The sequence below is a fragment of the Leptopilina heterotoma genome, unplaced genomic scaffold (assembly GCF_015476425.1).
Source record: "Leptopilina heterotoma isolate Lh14 unplaced genomic scaffold, ASM1547642v1 Lhet_221, whole genome shotgun sequence".
Taxonomy (NCBI): Eukaryota; Metazoa; Arthropoda; class Insecta; order Hymenoptera; family Figitidae; genus Leptopilina; species Leptopilina heterotoma.
This window is the reverse complement of record NW_025110939.1, coordinates 514,886-537,197: the sequence shown is the minus strand read 5'-3', so window position 1 is coordinate 537,197 and position 22,312 is coordinate 514,886. Positions and strand designations below refer to the sequence as shown.

Sequence of the window (22,312 nt, the reverse complement as noted above, 5' to 3'; positions counted from 1 at the left end):
TTGATTCTCCATTATTCATTTAAAAAATAAGTATTTTTTTCATTTTTCTAAATAGCTTCTATATTTTAAACGTACACTGTCAAGTTAAGGAAGGTTCTGTTTATAGAGATATTACGTGCTATAATATTGTGATGTTTTATAAGCAATTTTGCTTGGTTTGTTTACACGAAAAAAAAGATAATTTCGTTTATCCTGAGGAGTGTAAAACTTAAAAAACCTGACACTCTTCTGTTTAGAACTTAACTTGAGAAATATCAAGTTTACATTCCTCAGGGTAAGTTTAATTTTCCTTTTTTCTCCGTGTATATTTCTACAACTTGGACCTACCCTTGAATTTTTGTAAGATTAATTCTATTAATTTGTAAGTTTTTAAAAATTGTCAATAATAGTATGTAACTTTAAAATCTTCTCTTATCTGTCATTCAGTAAATTTTTTAAAAATCTGATTAGTTTTAATTAATTTCATCTAGATGCAGAAAAGTCTGAATTGTAAACCTGTATAAAACTAATTTCAGATTGAACTCGATTTTTTCGGAACAACATGTTTTATTTCCATCTGTATATTTGAGAAAAAGTTTTGAAGAAAACAAAAGAATTGGTATAATAAGGGCAAGAATAAGAGAAGCAATTCGAATTTCAAAAAAAATGACTCATTATAAAAATATTTTTCCATACTTCTGGTACAAGTACCAAGATGATTCCAATATATTTATAAACAAAGTTAGTTATTGATTTCTGAAATATAATAATTATAATATAACTAGATTTCGACAAAAATTTCATTAGTATAAATATCTTTTTATTTACGACAAAATCAATATTTACTATGAGGTTATTTTCATGTTACGTGATATATATAATGCATGTAACGTAGACACCCAGCAAACACGTTCTATAAGTATTCCATGACAATGAGATCACAGTGTTATAGAACTACTGTTTCAAACTAGTTATAGATTTGTTACGTAATCTCATGGTGACAGAGTTCTAGAACATATTTACAATTTAGTGCTTATGTCACAGTTATATAACTCTAATGTTACAAATGTTCTTTAACTGTTGTGCCAACCTAGTTCTAGAGCTGTGTTACAACATTGTTATGCAGCTGCTCTAAAATTCTGTTGCAGTTCAGATGTGAAAGATATTTCTAATTATAATTAACAATATTTTTGTAACAATATTACGTAGCGTTTCTATAAAACTAAAGTCACAAATGATTTATAACTTTCGTTCCAACCTAGTTCTAGAAATGTACCTTAATAATATTATATCTATAGCTCTTCTAATATTCTATATTTTGATATAATTAATGATTTCGTAGTTAATATTTCTATTCAAAACATGAAAATAAATTTCAAGAAATACTTATAAAATAATTATTTACAAACTGCATGAAGCTGTAACTAGCACTTAGTCATCAGTAACCACTTAATTTTGATAATTAAATTTAAAAGTTTAGTATATTAAGCAACAAGAGGAGAAAGGCAGCCATTTCTTTACGGTGATTTTTGTGACACGAGTGGAGGTCGAGGGCGCCGTAGGCGCCCCGAGACCGGAACGAGTGTCACAAAAATCATTGTAAAGAAATTGGCTGCCTTTATTCTCGTGTTACTTACGATATTTTTTATTCCTAATGCACAAAAGCGGCGATTTCAGATAGCAGACGACAGGGAGTAAAAGTCATTCACTTGTTCGATTTGTATGAAAATGGCGGCCGATTTCTCCCTTGGGCAAGAAAAATGCATGTGAACAGCTAATTTTCTTGCCCTTGGGAGAACACGGCCGCCATTTTCATACGGTCGAAGAAATGAATGACTTTCCTCCCTGTCGGCTGCTATCAGAAAGCGCCGTTTTTGTGCATGTGGGATAAAAAAATATTTTTTAAGAAGCTGTAACTAGCACCCAGTTATCAGCACATACTTAATTTTTCAAAATTTGACGTTAGTATTCAACAAAAAAAATATTTAACTTTAAAAATAAAGTTCCTGTTGATAACTGGGTGTCGGTTTTAGATTTATACAAACTGCATTCTTTATTACTTATGTATACTTATTTATAATGAGTATAACTTTTTAAATCCAGTTGTATTACTTATATAATTAATTCATAAAAAAAATTTTAAAGTACAATCCTTACAACACATTCAAACTTTTGGAACATTTTACTCTACTTCACATTCAAGGAACTGTAATACATATTCATTCAAAAACAATTTTTTGGCACAAATACAGATTTTTTATCTTTTACTGTAATACATTTACGTATCAGAAATACACCCTGATGTTTTAATGCTGCACTGTAAAAAACTTCTGAATTTTATCTGATAATATAAACGGGAATTTTCCGAAATTAGGGGGAAATCAGTTTTTCTGAATATTTAAAATGAAATATTTCCGAAAGTAGGTGAAAAAATACTAATCGCATAAAAACCGGAAGTTATTCCTTTATTTTAGGCAAAGTATCCGAAGGTCGCGGATTTTTAACGAGTATTATTATGACAATTTCCAAAGTTAAATGAAAAAATAATTTTTCCGACAATAGTCGGAAATTATTCCATAATTTTTTGTGAAGTTTTCAAAGGTAGTGGATTTTTTACCAGTATTATTATAAAATATTTCTGAAGCGAAGTAAAAGAACAGTTTTTCCAATACCTACTTAATTGGAAGTATTTCAGAAGTTAAGAGGAAATACAGATTTTCCGAAAATTTAGAAGGAAATATTTCTTCTTTCCTAATCTGAATTAGATGTCTAAGAAGTTGGCAACGCCATTTCATTTTTACTCAAAAATAAAAATTGTGCCGCAAAGAAATTTTTAAAAAAAGATTTTTTTAAATTTTTCAAAATTAAACAGTAACAATAACAATTTTTCAAAAAGATAATAATTAGTCAACAAAATCACGTTTTTTGACTAATATTTTTTGGTCATTTTTCAAAAATTAAAATATTGAAAAACTAAAAGTTGTGCTTAATTGTGTTTGGGGAGCACAATCAAAAACTCTAATAACAATTTTTCAAAAACATAATAATTTGCCAAGAAAATCACGTTTTTTGACTCCAATATTTTTTTAGGCATTTTTCAAAAATTAAAATATTGAAAAATTAAAAGTTGTGCTGAATTGTGCTCGAGGAGCACAATCAAAATCTGTAAATACAATTTTTCAAAAAGATAATAATTTGTCAAGAAAATCTCGTTTTTTTACTCTAATATTTTTTCGGACATTTTTCAAAAATTAAAATATTGAAAAAGTAAAAATTGTGCTGAATTGTGCTCTAAGAGCACAATAAAAAACTCTGATAACAATTTTTCAAAAAGATAATAATTTGTCAAGAAAATCACGCTTTTTGACTGTAATATTTTTTAGGGCATTTTTAAAAATTAAAATATTGAAAAATTAAAAGTTGTTCTGAATTGTGCTCGAGGAGCACAATTAAAATCTGTAACTACAATTTTTCAAAAAGATAATAATTTGTCAAGAAAATCACGTTTTTTGACTCTAATATTTTTTCGGACATTTTTCAAAAATTAAAATATTGAAATAGTAAAAATTGTGCTGAATTGTGCTCTGAGAGCACAATAAAAAACTCTGATAACAATTTTTCAAAAAGATAATAATTTGTCAAGAAAATCACGCTTTTTGACTGTAATATTTTTAAGGGCATTTTTCAAAAATTAAAATATTGAAAAATTAAAAGTTGTGCTGAATTGTGCTCGAGGAGCACAATCAAAATCTGTAATTACAATTTTTCAAAAAGATAATAATTTGTCAAGAAAATCACGTTTTTTTACTCTAATATTTTTTGGGCATTTTTCAAAAATTAAAATATTATAAAATTAAAAGTTGTGAAAATTTGTGCTCTAGGAGTACAATCAAAAACTCTGATAACAATTTTTCAAAAAGATAATAATTTGTCAAGAAAATCACGTTTTTTGACTCTAATATTTTTTTGGGCATTTTTCAAAAATTAAAATATTGAAAAATTAAAAGTTGTGCTTAATTGTGCTTGGGGAGCCCAACCAAAAACTCTTATAACAATTTTTTAAAAATTTAATAATTAGACAAGGAAATCACATTTTTTGACTAAAAGTTTTTTGAACGTTTTTCATAAATCAAAATTTTGAAAATGTAATATGTGTGTCTAATAAAACTGTCTGATACTTTTTTTAGGAAATTAATACTTATAAAGGAATATTATATATGCTACACTTGTGTACCTAATTTTTATGCATTTTATATTATCTAAGTTTTGATAGTTATGTACAATTAAAAAGTAAAATTTGTATGTATGCTAAATTTTTATTATTTAACTTCAACGTTTTTTCTTCACATTTTACCAGGCTTAAGACTGGCAGCAATCTTTTAAATATATATTTGCTCTTGTGTTTAAAAAATTTGTCATTCTGAAATATAAGTACAGTGCGAACCTTGTTCTAAATGCAATTTTGAAACAAATTCCCGGTAATCGTAAGCATCGTGTTATAATTTTTAAAGTTTTTTCCTATTTACTGGTCCTTCTGTTTAACGCAGTTGAAGAAATGTTGATCCACTATGTCCGTTGCGTTTAATCGTTGAGGTATTTTTAAGGATGTCAAATCATCGAACTTCAGCCAATGTTGTCCTACGTAAACATACGCTACGTAATGTCCTGGTACTTCTGGATTATGGGTTCCTTGGTTTAACACAAATCCTCCAATAGTGTAATGCACCCCCTTAGTTGCAATTTTGTGGGGATATCACAGATTTTTACTTTGTTTTCTTGCCCAATTTCCACTAAGATTAGAAGATGTGCTCCGTAAGTTATTGTCAATTGAAGCGTTTCCAAAAAATAAAGTTTTTTCCTTTTAATGGGTGATTTAAGAGCATTTATTAAATTTGATACACCCAACGACTGGATGCTTTGCAAATTGATATGTGCTAAAACAAACGATTTAGTTGAACATTTTGCACATGACGAACATTTGTATTCGACGTTATAGCTTGGTGAAATGTCAAGAAGATAAATCCCAAGGTCCGTGACATTGCAAAGGGCGTTTATTTGTACTGATGTATGAAATCTGCTTCACGAAGAATGTTCGCCTATTCTTTGTAAATTCCTGCACATAAATTCTCGTCGATAAGAAGTTTTACAAATTAAAATAGTGCTCCTTCATTGTGATTTATTTCTTCTTTGTAAAAAGAGTTGTTTAAAATTGTCATGCCAAGAATTTGTACAAAACTGTCAAATGCACAAGTATTAGAGATCACAGTAACAGAATTTATTTCTCTAATATTCTTACATTTATTTGCATTTGGTAAAATCGGAAAACTTGTTAATTTTTCACAAGAAGGTTCAAATTGTGGGCAAACTTCACCATATTGAGCACCGTTTCTTTTTTTTCTTGCCTTTGATTTTTGAGAAATTTTAAAAGCAGTGACTTCTTTTAACGAATGATCAGAATCTTCGATCTCGATTATAATATCATTTACATCTTCCGAAGGTTGATTTGTGTCCTCAAATGATTTTTCAGTTACTGAAGAATTGGTTTCAAGTTTCGTGAAAGGATTTTTTGTGTTTTTATTTTGCCAATTGTGTTCGTAGTTTAGTTGATTCTCTTCTTCAGGAAAATCTTTAATAAAATCATCACTTAATTTTATCTTTTTAGTTTGATGCTTTTGAGATATTAAATTGCTTCGATCTGTCCATCTGCTGTCACGGTTAAAGATCCTGTTGCAGCTTCCTTCAATCTCTTGAAAATATCCAATATATGTATGTAGAGATACAAATTTGTCAGCTCGAAGGGGAAGGCCAACAATTTTAAAAGAGCGATGTTTTAAATCATTAAAATATCATTCCACAGCAGCTGGTGTTGGATTAACCGCACCAAAATCGCGTTTTCTTCGCAAAATTTTAGTAAAAATCGGGAAATAGAATAAAAGTATTTTAACCTTTAAAGCGAAAGCAGGAAGTTTATATCTATTGACTTCGTCGTCATGATTAACAATTTCAGATTTCGCCTGTTTTTTTACGTCATTGTACATATTTCGCACCCATTCCTGAAGCGATGATGATTCCATTTCTTCTTCGTCCTCAAAGTCCATATTTACTTCGTCAAGTGTTTCAAATGTATCGTCATTGGCTAAAATTTTTTTAGCATGTTCATCTTTAATTCCTTTTATTTTCAATCTTAAAAATGTCTTTTCCTATATTTTGAATTAAACGGAGTGCCTCATTTCTTCTATATTGGGATGGTAGAAGATTTTTTTTCTATAAGCAAATTCCCTACTGCAGAACGAAGTTGTCCTACTTCCTTTCCTTGAAGTTGTCTCTTCTTAACATGAACCACACTAGCGTCAAAGTTTTCTATTGTACATTCCATAAAAACGGACTGACCATCTTCGGGTTCATGAACAACCCTTCCAACAAATTCGCAAGAACATTCAGGGCAAGATGCAGTAACATTTGCAAAAATTACAGATTCAGATATTTTAGAAGTTTTGAAACTAAGGGCACACTTAATATTTGTAAAATGTTGTATTTCTTCGAAAAGAACATGCGACCAAAAGTTCTTCCTTAAGGTACTACTACACTTTAGAAGGCTCTTAAAAGACCAAATTTAAAAAAAAAAATTCTTAAGTCTTTTATTATAAATATTTAAAAAACTTTTTTGCCTATATTAGTTCATATTTGGAAATTTAAAGTAATGATTTGTTTTTAATTTATATTTAATATCATAATCTGCAGACAGCATTCAGATCGAAACTCCAAAAAGTTAGTTTTCCAATTGCGGACAGTTTATCTCAAGATTGACAAATCGGAAACAAAAAATCCAAATTGCTTTTTAAAAAGGAAGGTGTCTTGCAAAAAAATCCACCAATGTTAATGAAAAATGGACTAAAATAAAAAAATAGCAGATGTTTCAATAATTTTTGTCAAAATACACTATGTTTTGCAGTATTTTTCTAGTCTGCAAAAATGTTTTGCAAAAATCGTTGCTCGGGGGTTTTCTGGGTTATTGATTACGAATTTGACATCAATTTTTAAAAATTCAAAATGGCGGATCCAATATGGCGGCCAATTTTTCAAATTTAATCGATTTTTAATTTAAAAAATCTAATATCATATTCGTAATCAGCGACCCCAAAAACCCCCGAGTAACGATTTTTGAGCAAATCCGATGATTTTTAAAAAAAATTGTCCAAACTTAAATCAACTAAAACTTTAAGTGCGTTTATCTCAAAATGTCTTTTTTTGATCTGGTAAGAGCGATATCTCGAGTTCTTCTAAAGCAATTTTGAAAAATCAAACGGCATTTGATTAATCGTCATCATGTCTATAAGTGGAACCTCAAAAACTAGAAAATTTCCAACTTCCTTTTTATTTATAAAAGAAATTCTGAATAAAAACGTGTTTTTTCATGTTTTGGGGAAAAAGTACTCTAGAAATTCATGTAAGATAATTCCTTTTATTTATTCAGAAAAATTTCCACCGTTTGAGGTTCCGTGCTGTCCGTATTTTTTCGGAAAAAATTCCGAAATTTTTTTTAAGTGTGTCCTTCCGGTTACGTTCTGCACATCGTTTCTTTATTGACTTTTGTTGCTTAGAACTTAACTGGAAGGAAAGCATTAAAGCAACAAGGTGTATAACATTTTTATATTTCTATTATGTAATTTAGTTATGTATTACTAAACTTTGTTTCTTACTAGTTACATGCAATTATTATAAATAATATAAAACACCCTGTCGAAAATGTGACGGACAATATAATTAAAGTAATAATAATAATGATTCTATCACTCGGTTTTCAAATTAATTAAGTATTGAAGTCAACGATCTTGACTCGGAGTGATCATTGACTTTAATACTTAATTAACATAATTGAAGGTTTCATAAATATTTGAAAATAATTCTATTCTACATAAACGCAGTTCCCATTATTTTAAAACTCGCTTCTATGATTTTACACAATATGAGCACAATTTAAATACAGAATCTGTAGTTATAATAAATAGATATAATATAATTATAGTTATAATGAAAATAACAGTGTTCGAACAAAACTGTTAAAATCAGTTCCTCCTAATCGTAAAGAACACTCATGGAACACTTTTCTTACATTGATATCTCAAGATTCGTACCATGTTTCAAAAACACGATATTCACACACACCCCTCCTCAAGCGCCGTAGAGTTGTACAAAAATGGATCCAACTTTGGGCAACGAAAACTTGTAGGTTTTGGCTTATATTTTCCAAATTTTCAAACCTTGAAATTACCCCAGCTTCTATATTCAAATAAAACGAATTTCCGTAATTATCTTTTTAAGATAGTTTTTCTAGTTTATAAACCCAGATGAAAGTTTTACTTACCTGTCAGTTGTAAAAGCGAAAAATCAATTATGGAGAAGAAATATTTTTTGCCCTTTTATAAATTTCGAGTAAAAAAATAGTATTAGCGTGAAAATATAAATCAGGATAGAAAATTATGTCTACAAAGTACAAAATGAAAAATAAATTATTAAAAAAATTTTTTTTTTGAAAAATTGGATACAATCTTACAGATTCAACAAAACTCCATTTTTGTCACATAAATCCATCTTTACAGATTTTTTAATAGTTCAACGATATCTATAAATTTAGCGAGGACAATTCCACAACTGTCTTATGAAGTTGTATCGCGTATCTTGTATCTCCAATATCGTGAATTTTGTAACGGTACCAAATTTCCATGAAATGGTGATGAATCGCTTCTCCTGCCTGTTCAGACCAATAGCCTAAGCTATTGCCGTTTTCTATAGTTTCTAAACTCTCTTGTATATGTTCTTTAAGATCATGGATTTTCAAGGATTCAGAAACATCGCAAATGAATTTTAAGTCTTCTATAGTCATACGAAGTGATTTTAGAAGATTGCTTAGAGATGAGCCGACTTTTCCGGAGGTGAAACAGCAATCCACAACTTTATCCATTGCGCGGAAAGCTGAGATAAATGGTGTAATTTTAAAATGTCCATCTTTTCCGCATATTTCCTTATCTTCCAGTGAATGAGCATTTTTTATCATTTTTCTACACGCGTTACCTTCAAAAACACGACCATGATAATTTTTGGTGATCACATTGAGTTTCTTTGGCCAATTTAAGGCTGTACCTTCTCCCAGCAGAGGAACCAACCCATTCCAAAATAAATAGTTTACAAATCCTTGTAAGATGTGTAGTTCCGGAATTGGACATTTTTCTATGACTTTAATTTCATCTTCTTCTTCAAATAATGAAGGATTGATGGTATTTCGACACCCAGACGCATATTTCTTAATTTTGCCAATCGCACAATATTTCTGGTAGTCATTCTTAAGATCGCCATAAGTTTTTAATTTAGGCAATATTTATTCATCGTCGCTATATAAACCCTTCCTACGTGAAGGTCCACTTTCATTTTTCCGATCAGAAGTCTTTTGATGAGTACCACGAAGCTCCTGCAGAGTTACAAAACAATAGGGACAAGGATACGTTGCAGATGCAGTTTGTTGTCCATTCACAATTAGCAATACTTTGAAATCTGCTCTTTTACCGACGCTTTCACCTTTAGAATACAGAGATCTTTTTTCTTTTACGTCATAAGTATATGAATTATTATTCTCTTCAAAGTCCTCATTTTCTGGATCTATCTCTGGGATGTAATTTGAAAGGCAAAACTGCCATGGATAATTTAAAAAAACTTTGTCCTCCGTCGCTCATTATTTTAATCGTGAAGTCAACTTCTATTTTTCTTTCGACTAATACACGATCAAGTAATTCCGAAGCATTGGCATATACAATAGGGCGTTTTTTTCAAGCTAGTGTCATCACAATCAAATTGATCATAGCTTATTTTAAAAATATCTTCCAAGATCTTCGAACTTTGAAACATATGCTTCATAATATTTTTCGGCACGGATTTCTTGCCGACATTTGCCCTGACAAAATTCAATACTTTCTTCATTTTTTCAAGTGTCAAACCACAGTTATTTCGTAAATTATCAAATTTTCCGAAAGGAATTTCAATATTCGGCGTTTTTTCAGGATTAACTACGACTCTACATTGTCGCCCGCGGGTTGACAAAGATAATTCTACGTTTTCAACACGTTGGTGATCGTGATATCTAGATTCTATTTTATCTTTCAAAATTGTGGTCACGACTTGTTCTTGCTGTTTTTCCGGAAGCATTGAAACAATAGATGCCACTTTCTGTGCTGCATTTTTACAATCATGTTTAATACCTTTACCCGTTTCTTGATGGCATTCGCAACAAATGAGTATTGAACTCTTCGGTCGTCGCGGAATCCTTGGTTTTTTAGGCAAACGGTTAATATTTAAATTGCCGTGTAATCCTTTTGAAGCATCAATGAGAATATTCGAATCTCTTTTACGCCCTCTTCCTCTCAATACTTTTTCTTGTCGTACATGCCTGCCCGCCAGACATATATAACAATTACATATACTTTGTTTTCCACGTGTATCTTTTGGTAAAATAATATTTTCGTAATTTCGCGGCATCACAGGCATCGGTCTTTTAAATACGCCATTTCTTGCATCGTTCAAAGTCAGATAACAAGTTCTGCATATAGCAGTTGGGAAATGATCGTCGTTGAAATCGAAGTTGGGATTGAGAAATTCTCTTATTAATTCTTGAGTGTTCTCGTTAATTAAAAATTTTGAAGATTTATGAACGCCGAACGTAATTTTTCTGTCACATGGAGCGCATACTTTTTTTCTATTCTCTTCATGAGAACATTTTTGAGTTGGGTGGACTTTCATTTCTGTACAAAAATTAGTTTTCTTTTTGACAAAAAACACATACTTACAGTCTTCTTCATACAATCTTCTTACATCTTCTTCTTCATTCATCTTGAATACGAACACGAGTTATTACTCCACCACTGAATTTATGTATTTCACTAGTAGAAAAACAAAAATTAACGAAACTTACTTTACTTTATTATACTCACTGTTTGTTATTTGCGTGACAACAGAAAATAGCAGAGGACGATTCTTAAGTTGACGTTGCGCAGTTTCGCACAGATGGCTCTGCTGTCTGCTTTCTTGTGGGGAATAAGCAATTAATTTCTTCTCAGAAGATTCCCAACTTTTCGTGTTCAGTTGAAATAAAGAATATCGTGGTATTTTAAAGTAATACAATTTATTTAAATATATCTCTACAACTTTATAACAGTGTCGACTCATTAAGGTCCCTGACTAAACTGTCTAATCGCTTATATTAGTAATTGTCGCCGGTATGACCATCAACCGCGCGTCTGCGCATTAGTGCGCTTTCCCCTGTAACTTACGACTAGGACAAGGTGCGGTGAGGTAGGAAGGGGGCGATTTCCCACATAGCTCCCACCTAAGTGCTAACGATCGCTCAAAAGAAAAAAGAATTTTTTTGTTCAGAAAAAAAATTAATTTTGCACATAAAAAAATTACTTAGTTAAATAAATTTTGTCAAATTTTAATAATTTTAAATTTAAATTTCTAAATATTTCGTTGTACATACTTATTCTGCAAAAAAGATTAAATCATTTTTAATACATTGCGTCTCTGAAAAGCAAAAAAATATATATATATTATTTTTGAAATTTAGTTGTGTTGGCACTTAATCTCACGTATACAATAGTATGGCTACCTATTAAATTTATTGTCGACGTACAAAACATTTATCCAAATATTATTAAGGGCTGAATCGAGCCAGTATACAATATAAAATTTTTATTATTAATAGTTATATCAAAGGGCGTAGTCGAGCCAATATAAAACATAATTTTTTTAAATTAATAATCACAAAAATAAAACATTTGATCACGCTGAATTTTATCGTTTTATTAAATCAAAATTAATCGATTTTTAATTAGTTTTCTTTTGTTTTTTATTCAAACGTTACTCTCTTTTTTTATTCACATAGGTTCGCAAAATTGGTCTATTTGATTGCGAAGTTGAGTAGAATTAGACGGACAATTGCTCGGTTGCTCGATGATCGCGTCTCCCACAGAATCCTGATCTACTGCGAAATAAGACGGTTTAATGTTCTCCACAGAGACTCTTTTCGGTTCGCCATTTATTTCGATCTCATAAACTCTGTCAGACACGCGACTTAGAATTTTATGTGGCCCAGAATAGGGGCATTCTAGGCCCTTTTTAATAATCAATACTTTTCTGAGAAATACATAAGAACAATTTTCCAAGTTTTTATGAAAGAATATTTTCTTTTTGTGACAATGTTCCACTGGCACTGGCTTGACTTTTCTCATAGTTTCGCGGAACTCCTTGAGAAAAAAATGTCAGTCAGGTGAAAAATCGTCGGGTATAAGGCCCAATGACACGACCGGAATAGCGGAGGTCCACTCCTCGTCGGCATGGCATTTTATCGCGGCTTTAAACGTCCTATGCCAGCGCTCAATTAGCCCGTTCGCGGCCGGATGATAAGGGGTTGTACGGATTCGATGCGTTCCTGATAATTGCAAAAGAGCTTTAAATAATTGCGATTCGAATTGCAAACCTTGCTCTGTCGATACTGATTCCGGTGTTCCAAAACGGGAAATCCAAGTCGATACGAAAGCTCGACATATTGTAAGGGATTCAATATCTTTTAGTGGGACGGCTTCCGGCCAACGCGAGAAACGGTCAATCAACGTGAAACAATATCGATATCGAATCGATATTGTATAGCATAGCGGGCCACACGAATTTTTTTCTTATTATTCTGTACGTAACTTTTCCGCCCGGGTGCACGGGGTTATGAAAAGTGTGTATTATTTGTGCTCTAAGTGCTTTCGGAACAAAAGGGCGTAACGCATCGCCTGATATATCACAAAAAATAGGGGTTTGATCAGGACCCCAGGACAATATTCTCAGGTTCAATAATGTTTTTTCCTTTTGTAATAAACTTTTCAATTCCACGTCATTCGCTTGAGCGTTTGAAAATTCAACAAGATTAAATTCGGCAAGAAAAGCAATTGCTTCGATTCGCGATAACGCGTCCGCGACTGTGTTGTCTTCGCCAGTTATATACTCAATATTATTAGTAAATTGTGATAGGTAAGAAATTTGTCGCTGTTGCCTAGGAGAACTTTTCTCAATTGACTTCGAAAACATATAAATTAGCGGCTTATGGTCTGTGCAAATTTTGAAGTCCCGTCTCTCGAGAAAGTATCAAAAAAACTTAACGGCTTTGAATATCGCAGTAAGCTCGCGATCATACGTGCTATAATTATTTTGCTCTGCGTTAAACTTCCTCGAAAAGAAAGCGAGCGGTTTCCAGGCATTATCGAGGAACTGCTCGAGTGCTGCGCCCATCCCCAAATCCGAGGCATTTGCTACCAAACAGGGTGGAGGTTCATTGGCTGGATGAGCGAGCACTGTCGACGAGCAATTCCTGTTTAATGTCCCGAAAAGCGCCGTCTGCCTCGCGAGTCCATTCAATTGGTTGTCGATCGTTTTTTTTAATCGCGTAGGTAAATGTAGAGTGGCGACTGAATTTGCGCTGCATGCGGTGTATTCATTCTATAAAAGTTTACCAAACCTAAAAAGCGCCTAAGATCATTTACCGTTTGTGGTTTCGGGAATTCCTCAATCGCTTTGAGCTTTTCCGGTTGCGGTCTTATTCCGTTACAGTCTATCAGATAACCCAGAAATTCAATTTGGTCGGTGCCTAAAACACATTTATCCACGTTAGCACGAAGTGCGAATTTTTTTAATCTTTGCAAAACAAATTCTAAATGAGCTTTATGTTCCTCTAAATTATTAGATGCGATTAAAATATCGTAAAAGTTTATAAAAAAAATTCGCAATGGTCACCATTTGAAGAGCAGTAATTTCTCCATAATTTCTGACATTAAAAAAAAAATTTGGTCAAAAAGTGTTCGAGTTATGAATTTTTTTCGAACTTTTTTAAATTTTTCTTATTTTTGTTCCGGGCGAGTGAGAACGCTGGTTTTTAAATTTTTCTTTTTTAAAATTGCAATGGTCACATTTTGCAGAGCAATAATTCTTCTTTAATTTCTGTCAAAGAAAAAAAATTTGATCAAAAATTGTTCCAATTATGGTTTTTTTTTACTTTTTCACATTTTTCGGTTTTTTAATAACGGAGGTGGGAATACTGGCTATTAGAAATTTATTAAAAAAATTCACAACGGTCAAATTTTAAAATGCAATAATCCTTCTTTAATTTCTGATAAAGGAAAAAAAATGGTAGAAAGTTATTCGTATTATTTATTTATTTCTGTACATTTGTATACCCGCGGTCCTGTCGAACCGCGGGTTTTGATTTTTTTTTACTTTTTTCGAAACCAAATATGTCGAATCAAATATTTTTTCTTGCGCATAAATTAAATAGTGATTATTGCTCTTTAAATTGTGCCCATTACGAATTCTTTTTATTTAATGGTCAGTATTCCCACTTCCATTATGAGAAAACCGAAAATTTAAAAAAAGTAAAAAAAAATTCATAACTGGAACAATTTTTTACCAAATTTTTTTTTCTTTGTCAGGAATTAAAGAGAAAGTATTGCTCTCCAAAATGTGACCGGATTGCTCAATAACCAATTTTACAATTATATATTATTAAAAAATTTAATAACCAGCGTTCTCACCCGCCCGAATCAAAAACAAGAAAAATTTGAAAAAGTACGAAAAAAAATCATAACTCGAACAATTTTTGACCAAATTTTTTTTTCAATGTCAGAAATTAGGGAGAAATTACTGCTCTTCAAATGGTGACCATTGCGAATTTTTTTTATAAACTTTTAATAGCCAGTGTTTCCACCCGCTTTATCAAAAAACCGAAAAATTTGAAAAAGTCAAAAAAAAATTCATAACTCGAACAATTTTTGACCAAATTTTTTTTTCTTTATCAGAATTAAAAGAGGGATTATTGCTTTTCAAATTATGATAATTGCGAATTTTGTGTAATAAACTTTTAATAGACAGCGTTCCCACCCGCTCGTATTAGAAAAACCGAAAAATTACAAAAAAAAATTTATAACTTGAACAATTTTCGACCAAATTTTGTTTCAATGTCAGAAATTAAAGAGGAATTATTGCTCTTCAAATGGTGACCACTGCAAATTTTTTTTTATTTTTTTTAATAGCCAGTTTTCTCATTCGCCCGTTTCAGAAAACCGAAAAATGTATAAAAGTCCAAAAAAATTCGTAACTGGAACAATTTTTGACCAAATTTTATTTTCTTTCTCTGTAATTAAAGAGGGATTATTGCTTTTCAAATTGTGACCATTGCAAATTTTTTTAATAAACTTTTAATAGCCAGTGTTCCTATCCGCCCGTATCAGAAAACTGAAAAATGTGAAAATTCAAAAAAATTCAAATGTCGATAAAATTTAAATCCGAGCTAATCTAGCAAAACTAAAATAGGCTTTTGCTAGTTTCGATAAGTACTTTCAGAAACTGAAGTCAAAACTTAGTGCACATTTTATGTGTTGCACTGTGTAATTTTGAATTTGAGTTTTATAATTTAAAAAAAAACAAATTAGTTTTTAACAAAAAATAAAAAAATCGATTCATACGCTTTTACAACGAAGAGGTCCGTCGATGTCCGTGGTCCGGATGGCGGCTCTCCTTGGCGCTGGCGATGGCGAAATGATAAACGTTGTCCTCTGTTTTTTTTCAAACTGCATGAATTAGAACAGCTGTCTAATATCGGGAGGTTCTTCGTGCAAAACTCCCGGGAACTTAGCTGGATAATAATTTCCTTGCAGGCGTGGTTGAGTCGTTGCTTGGGTCGTAGTCAGGAACATTATCACTTGCGCTAGAAACAGTGTGTGACATTAGCAAGGTAAAAAAATTAAAAAAAAGCCGCTGGATATGTTTTGACTGGATCCAGGATAATTTTTGGTTGGGATTTTCGAGTATATTGGTTGGCCTCCTGGTTTTCAAGTTTTTCTTTAGGTGGTGAAAGTTTCACCCCAAAAACCGGAAAGGTTATGGACTGCTTTCCGGCTGTGGTACGGCTTGGCACAGGATACGTCTTCTTCTCGGAGGTCGATTAATTGTAGCGTCACTTCTCCCTCGTAGAGAACTTCCTCGTGGTCTACTTCCCCGTTGCCGACGATCACGTCGGGGTCACCAATGTGGGAAATAAGCAATTAATTTCTTCTCAGAAGGTTCCCAACTTTTCGTGTTCAGTTGAAATAAAGAATATCGTGGTATTTTAAAGTAATACAATTTATTGAAATATATATCTCATTAAGGTCCCTGACTAAACTGTCTAATCGCTTACATTGGTAATTGTCGCCGGTATGACCATCAACCGCGCGTCTGCGCATTAGAGCGCTTTCCCCTGTAACTTACGACTAGGACAAGGTGCGGTGAGGTAGGAAGGGGGCGATTCCCCACATGCTTAGCTACAGGTGTGCCCTCTAGTGTAGCACTTATGTACCATAAGCCGCGAAAAATAAAAATTACGAATATTTGCTTACACTTTTGCGTCCAAACATAAAAAATTGGTTTTTTAAAAATTTCGATTTGAGATAATTACGGAAATTCATTTTATTTGAATATAGGAGCTGGGGCAATTTCACGGTTTGAAAATTTGGAAAATATAAGCCAAAACCTACAAGTTTTCGTTGCCCAAAGTTGGATCCATTTTTGTATAACTTTACGGCGCTTGAGGGGTGTGCACAGGTTGTATAGACCATTCCACAAAAAACATGCATAAAATTATCTTTTAACAAACATCTTTGTGCACTAATATTGTTTCGAAATGAAAAAACTTAAAAAGGTTTTTTTTCATTAATTTTAAAGTCGAATTTAGAAAAAACATGTGATTTTTCATAAAAATAAGAGTGATTACATTTTTAATAAATATTTTACAATTCAAACGAATCTGCTGAATTTTGGAAAAAATATCCGTTCTTATCATGACTTGTAACAATTGCACAACAGGTACATTTTTTACAATAAATCACTTTATTAAAAAAGTATACACTAAATATGGACAACCAAGGCTGTTTTTTGAAGCTTAATCCTCATAGAATTGATATTGATGTTTCTGAGATATTCCATTTGTAACAACTGCACAGCGTAACAACTACACCTTGTCTCCCCTATCTATTTGGCATTATAATTGTTAATCATAGTGGAAATTTTTTCATAGTTTATGTAAAATCAATTTTACAAAATGGATTTTGCAAATTTTTTTGATAAACTAATTTGTCAAAGAATTTTGTGAAATTCTTTTCTTTCAATAAAAGTTAAAATGTAAATTTTTTATAAAAATTTAGGACTTTTATTAATTAAATTTAAATTTATTGCTCTAATTTTTCATATATTAAAATTACTTTTTAAGCTTTTCCTTATACTTTTAACTTTGAAAATTAACATTCTTCAATAACTTAATACTATTAAATATACTTCAGGTAATTACCTACTATTGTAGAACACTATATGAAACACTATTCAAAACATGATTTATAAACAATATTATTTGTTTAATTCTTTAAAGCATGGAAGAGTATTGCAAAGTGTGTGGAACGGCTAAAATTAATTTCTCTTGTAGAATGGATGTTTGATCAAAGTCGAAGGATAGACAAGACACTAGATAGAATTGTTATTTGATAGAATGGACAATTGATTGAAAAGTCAACTATTACAGAAGTCATTAGATAGAATTGTTCTTCAATAGAATGGACATTTTCACAACATTTCAGCTGTCAGCATGTTAATGATGTTAATGATGTTAATTATGTTGATAATGTTGCTGCAAGCTTAAATTAAATTAAAATGTCCTTTCTATCCACTGTTTTTCCAATCAAATCTTCATTCTATTCAATTACTATTAAATAATCTAATGACTTTTCGATTAAATGTCCATTCTATTAAAAGACTTTTAAATCTAGTGACATTTCTATCTGTTAACTTTTCAATCAACTGACCATTTCGAGAAAATGTCCATTATTATCCATATTATAGTAATCAAGTAAAGTGATTTTGTATTGTGTCGGCTGGCGTTATATAACGTGATATGTTATCTATATATCTCCCATCGTTACATTAATCACGCAATTTGTGAATAATTCGTATTAAATATTATAATATTTAATATTAAATTTACTATTCACAGTAGATTTGAAATTAAATACCGTTTGACTTAAAATGTTTTTATGTAACTATTTCATATGAAGAAGATTTATATTCGCAGAAAGACACTGAGAACGGAATAAAGGAATTTGTTAATCAAGGAGCAGACGGTCTCGTAATTTGGGGTAGTTCAAACGATCTTACGAATAAAAGCAAGTGTCAAATGCTGAGAGAATATTTGAAAGATGTATTGGGACCAATAGTGTCTAATATTAAAATAAGTAAAAGGAAAGAGGATTATATCACATACAACAGCAGTTGTTTAAATTAATTTATATTATTTAAATTATTTATGACCATTTTTACCAACGTCAATTAAAAATTAATCAGTGATAAAAGCAAGTTTAACCACCCAGGATCACCTTCAGTTAAGAATTTAATAATTGATTAACTTTTAATCAGTGTTCGTGAGAGATGCCCTAAATTTTAAGTTATTTTTTTATTCGTAATTTATATTTATAGATGTTTCTATGTTAGACAAGGAATCTTCTAGAATTTTTTTTACTTAACAATAATAAATCTGACAAATATATTTAACACATTAATGCCCAAATGTGCTCTTTTAAAATATGAATTTTTAAATTTATTTTGATAAGACACAAGTTTCAAGTTAAAAAATAAGTTTACAGACAGAAACTGCATAAAAAAGTAATACAAATAAGTTTTTGAAAGAATATTGGATGACATATTTCGAAAGAGACATATTTCCAATACGTATAAAATGACACTTCAGAAAAAACCTTTCTTCTCATTTGCATCTTAACAGAGCTTGAATCTGTGCATTTGGGCGTTAATGGCTTAAGAGTAGAAAATTATAGAATACAGTATTTGTTTATATAAATAAAATTAACACAATGAGAAAAATTAACTATGATAAGTATTACTCATTTTAAGACCGAGTTATAATATAATAGACATTGTTGCAAGGAATAAAATAGTTTTAAAAACGAAACAGAATTTTTTGTAATTATATTATTTCTGTAATTATAGAAAAATTATAGTTTTTAAACAATATGAATGGAATCTTTAAAAATGCAAATTAAAAAAAAATGTTGATAATTTGTTCTTAACCCACGGAGAACACATGGGTTCATTCTGACCCCACGTTTTTTTAAGAAAAGCTTTTTATCTATTGTTTAATATTTTTTACAAAGGTTTTAAGGTATACAGACTTTTTTTATAGAGTTTAAACTATATTTTTTAAAAATCCTTAGGTTTATCAGATGGAACAGTTCAAAATTGATTGAAAATTGAAAAATGATCTAAAAAAAGTGTGTTCTCCGAAGGTTAAATTAACTATAAATAATATTTTTAGTTAAACATTTTTTTAATATTTAATAAACAGCTGTCATTTTTGTTTATTACAGTTTCATTATGAAGATTGTATTAATTTTTATGTAACATGCTATTTTCCTGTTTTTAAATATACATTTTTTATTTGTATTTCTACTCAATTTTCGTTCATGCGTTTTTACTAGTAGTTACCCTCACAGCATAAGATATTCCTGGATATCCAAATTATATCCAGTGAATATCCCATGGATGTCCCACAGATATCAGAGGAATAATTTCAAAATATCCAAAAGACCGGAAGTTTGGGTATCTTTTAGATATCAAAGGATATACATATGACGTTCATTGGATATCCAAAAAGATATCTCTGGGACATCATGTGGATAACTATAAGATGTCTTATGTATATCTCTGGGACATACTGTAGATATTTTTGATACACTCTCTAGATATCTTTGAGATATCCTGTGGCCAACTTATGAATATTAGTTAAGTAAAGGTAAAGAATTGAGGGTATTAAATTTATACAAAACAAATATTCAATCTACAATATAATATTAGGAAAATTAATTAAAATTTGTAGTATTTGTAGAACATAAATAACTGATTTACATGTAAGACATGTCACACATGTATGACTTTTTCTTGTTTCTGAGTTTTGCATGTGTATTTATTGCTTTTGTATGTAATTATAATATTATTTCAGGGACTATTGACGCGTCGCGTTTTCTTCCTTCACGCTTTTTCTTTAAATTAATTAGGATTTTTATTAGGTTTTTTTGAGATTGTGCTTAGTGAGTAGCAACTAAATTAGGAGCAAGAGTACAAGAGAGCAATAAGAGAAATAAGAGATTGGTAAACTCTGATATATAATTATTTATTTGTTGATTCATTAAAAGTTATATTTTTTATAGGGGAGTGTAAGGTATGGTGGCGGACACTTTCTTTTTTGCGTCTCTCTCTCTCAAAAAACAATATTTTTCAAAATTTCAAAAGCAGGCAGTTGCTGACATCTATTAAGCATATTTTTGTCAGAAGCGGCTGTTAAAATTTAAATTCAGTGAAATTTTACAGCTCTTGGCGCAAAAAACTGATTTTTTTATTTTTGAAAGTTGTAAGGTATGGTGGCGCATTTGGTGTATTTAACTAAAATATTATGTAGATGTTAAAATTATTTTTTAAAATTACTAGAAATGATAAAAAATAACAAAAGTAGAGAAAACTGATGATTTTACATTATAGAAAAAAAAGTTTCACTTCAGTTATGGTTACAATTTTGGACATGTGAAGTAGCTGGTGGCTGTTTTAACGCAACTAGAATAAGAGAAGACCGCAAGTGTCACATATTCGAGAATTGTTGCGTTGGAGCACATGAGGCATTAGTACACAAAAAATGCAAAGACAATTGAAACTCGTGCAAAAAATGATCCGCCACTGAACGTTGCAAAAATTGCGCCATCATACCTTACAAGCTATTGATGAAAATATGATGGTGTTACTTTCATACAGCGCGAATTGAGAAAAATGTAAAATACAAAAAACTGTTGTCCAAGGTCTAAACAATACGTTCCATACATTTACCAGACTCAATTTTCAAAAAATCTTCACTCTGGCACTGTTAACACACATATCCAATAAAACTTTTTTTCTTTTTTTCACTACTTTTTTATTCAAAATCACTTAAAGTACAAAGCACGCGTTTGATCATTAATACTACTGCATATAAAATGTCATCACGATAAAAGACATCGACCATAGTGATAAGGCGCTTCAGATGTGACGTTACATGCCAGATTTGACAAGTGCGCCACCATACCTTACACGCCACCATACCTTACACTCCCCTAATATATTTTTTTTATTTAATTTATATAAATTTAATTCAGAAAACACCATAAGTTGAATTTTAATATTTAATTGTTAAAAAATATGATTAAGAAATATTTTATGCATAATATTTATTTCTCAATAACAATATTGTTCACAAACTCATTCTTTGCTTTTATGAATATTTCTGTTTCTTAATATTTTAGTAGAAAATATTTTTTAATTGCATTTAGTTTTAATAAAATTAAAGTTTTTTAAAAATAAAGGAAAAAAATGTTAATAAATTGTGTGTCAATTACAAATTTTAATTGAAAATAATATTAAAAATTTTTGAATTTTTAGTTTGCTCCGTGCAGTCTTCAACTTGGAGTTATGTATATCTTTATGTTTTATAATAATTAAAGATGACCGAAAAATAAAATCATCATTTATATTTTAAAAATATTGTTACTGTAACTTCTTCAATAGTATATTAAGCAACAAGGGAATACAGGCAGCCATTTCATTATGGTGATTTTTGTGACACGAGTGGAGGTCGAAATTTGATGTTTATAATCGTTCAGAGCCCTTATTTGTTAACCGATTTTACAAAAAAATTTTAAATTAAAAATTATAAAATTTAAAAGAGATTTCTCTAGGCTGAATTTCAAATTTTCTATTTGTTTATAATTTTTTTATTGCAAAATTTAAGAAAAGTGTCATTTTTTAAGAAAAACTTATCTCCAGTTGCAGCAATTAAATGTAATAGGCAAATAACTATTTTACGATACACCTAGAGTACTTCCTAAACTGTAAAAAATTAAAGTCGTAAAAATTTGCAGGTTATAAATAAATAATGTTAATAAATAAGTAAAGTTACAACAAATTATTTATTAATGTCGACACAGGCTTTAATAGATTTTGATGAAATTCTTTACTCAGAGGTTTTTAGGGGCTCTGATTACAAATCCGGCGTTACTTTTTCAAAATTTAATATGGCGGATCCAATATAATTATAAGCTGACTTTTTCCTGATTTTTTCTATTAAAAATACATTTTAAAATATAAATTCTTTCTTGTAAATATAAAATTTTAATTTCAAATGGAAATAATATTA

At 30.4% G+C, this 22,312-nt stretch overlaps 1 protein-coding gene across 5 annotated transcripts in view; it reads left to right on the top strand.

Moving 5' to 3' along the window:
* LOC122502183 (hyaluronidase B-like) overlaps positions 1–19,504 on the top strand; it is a 121,608-nt gene extending 102,104 nt beyond the window's left edge. For 3 of the 5 annotated variants that reach the window (XM_043612108.1, XM_043612109.1, XM_043612110.1), the window contains exons 5-6: positions 516–720; positions 18,158–19,502. In XM_043612108.1, the coding sequence (XP_043468043.1) occupies positions 516–720; positions 18,158–18,367 (415 nt within the window). In that variant the 3' untranslated portion in view covers positions 18,368–19,502. Of the gene's footprint in view, positions 1–515; positions 721–18,157 lie in introns of all 5 variants that reach the window. The other 2 variants (XM_043612111.1, XM_043612112.1) reach the window with 2 other exon arrangements.
* The last annotated feature ends 2,808 nt before the right edge of the window (positions 19,505–22,312 follow it).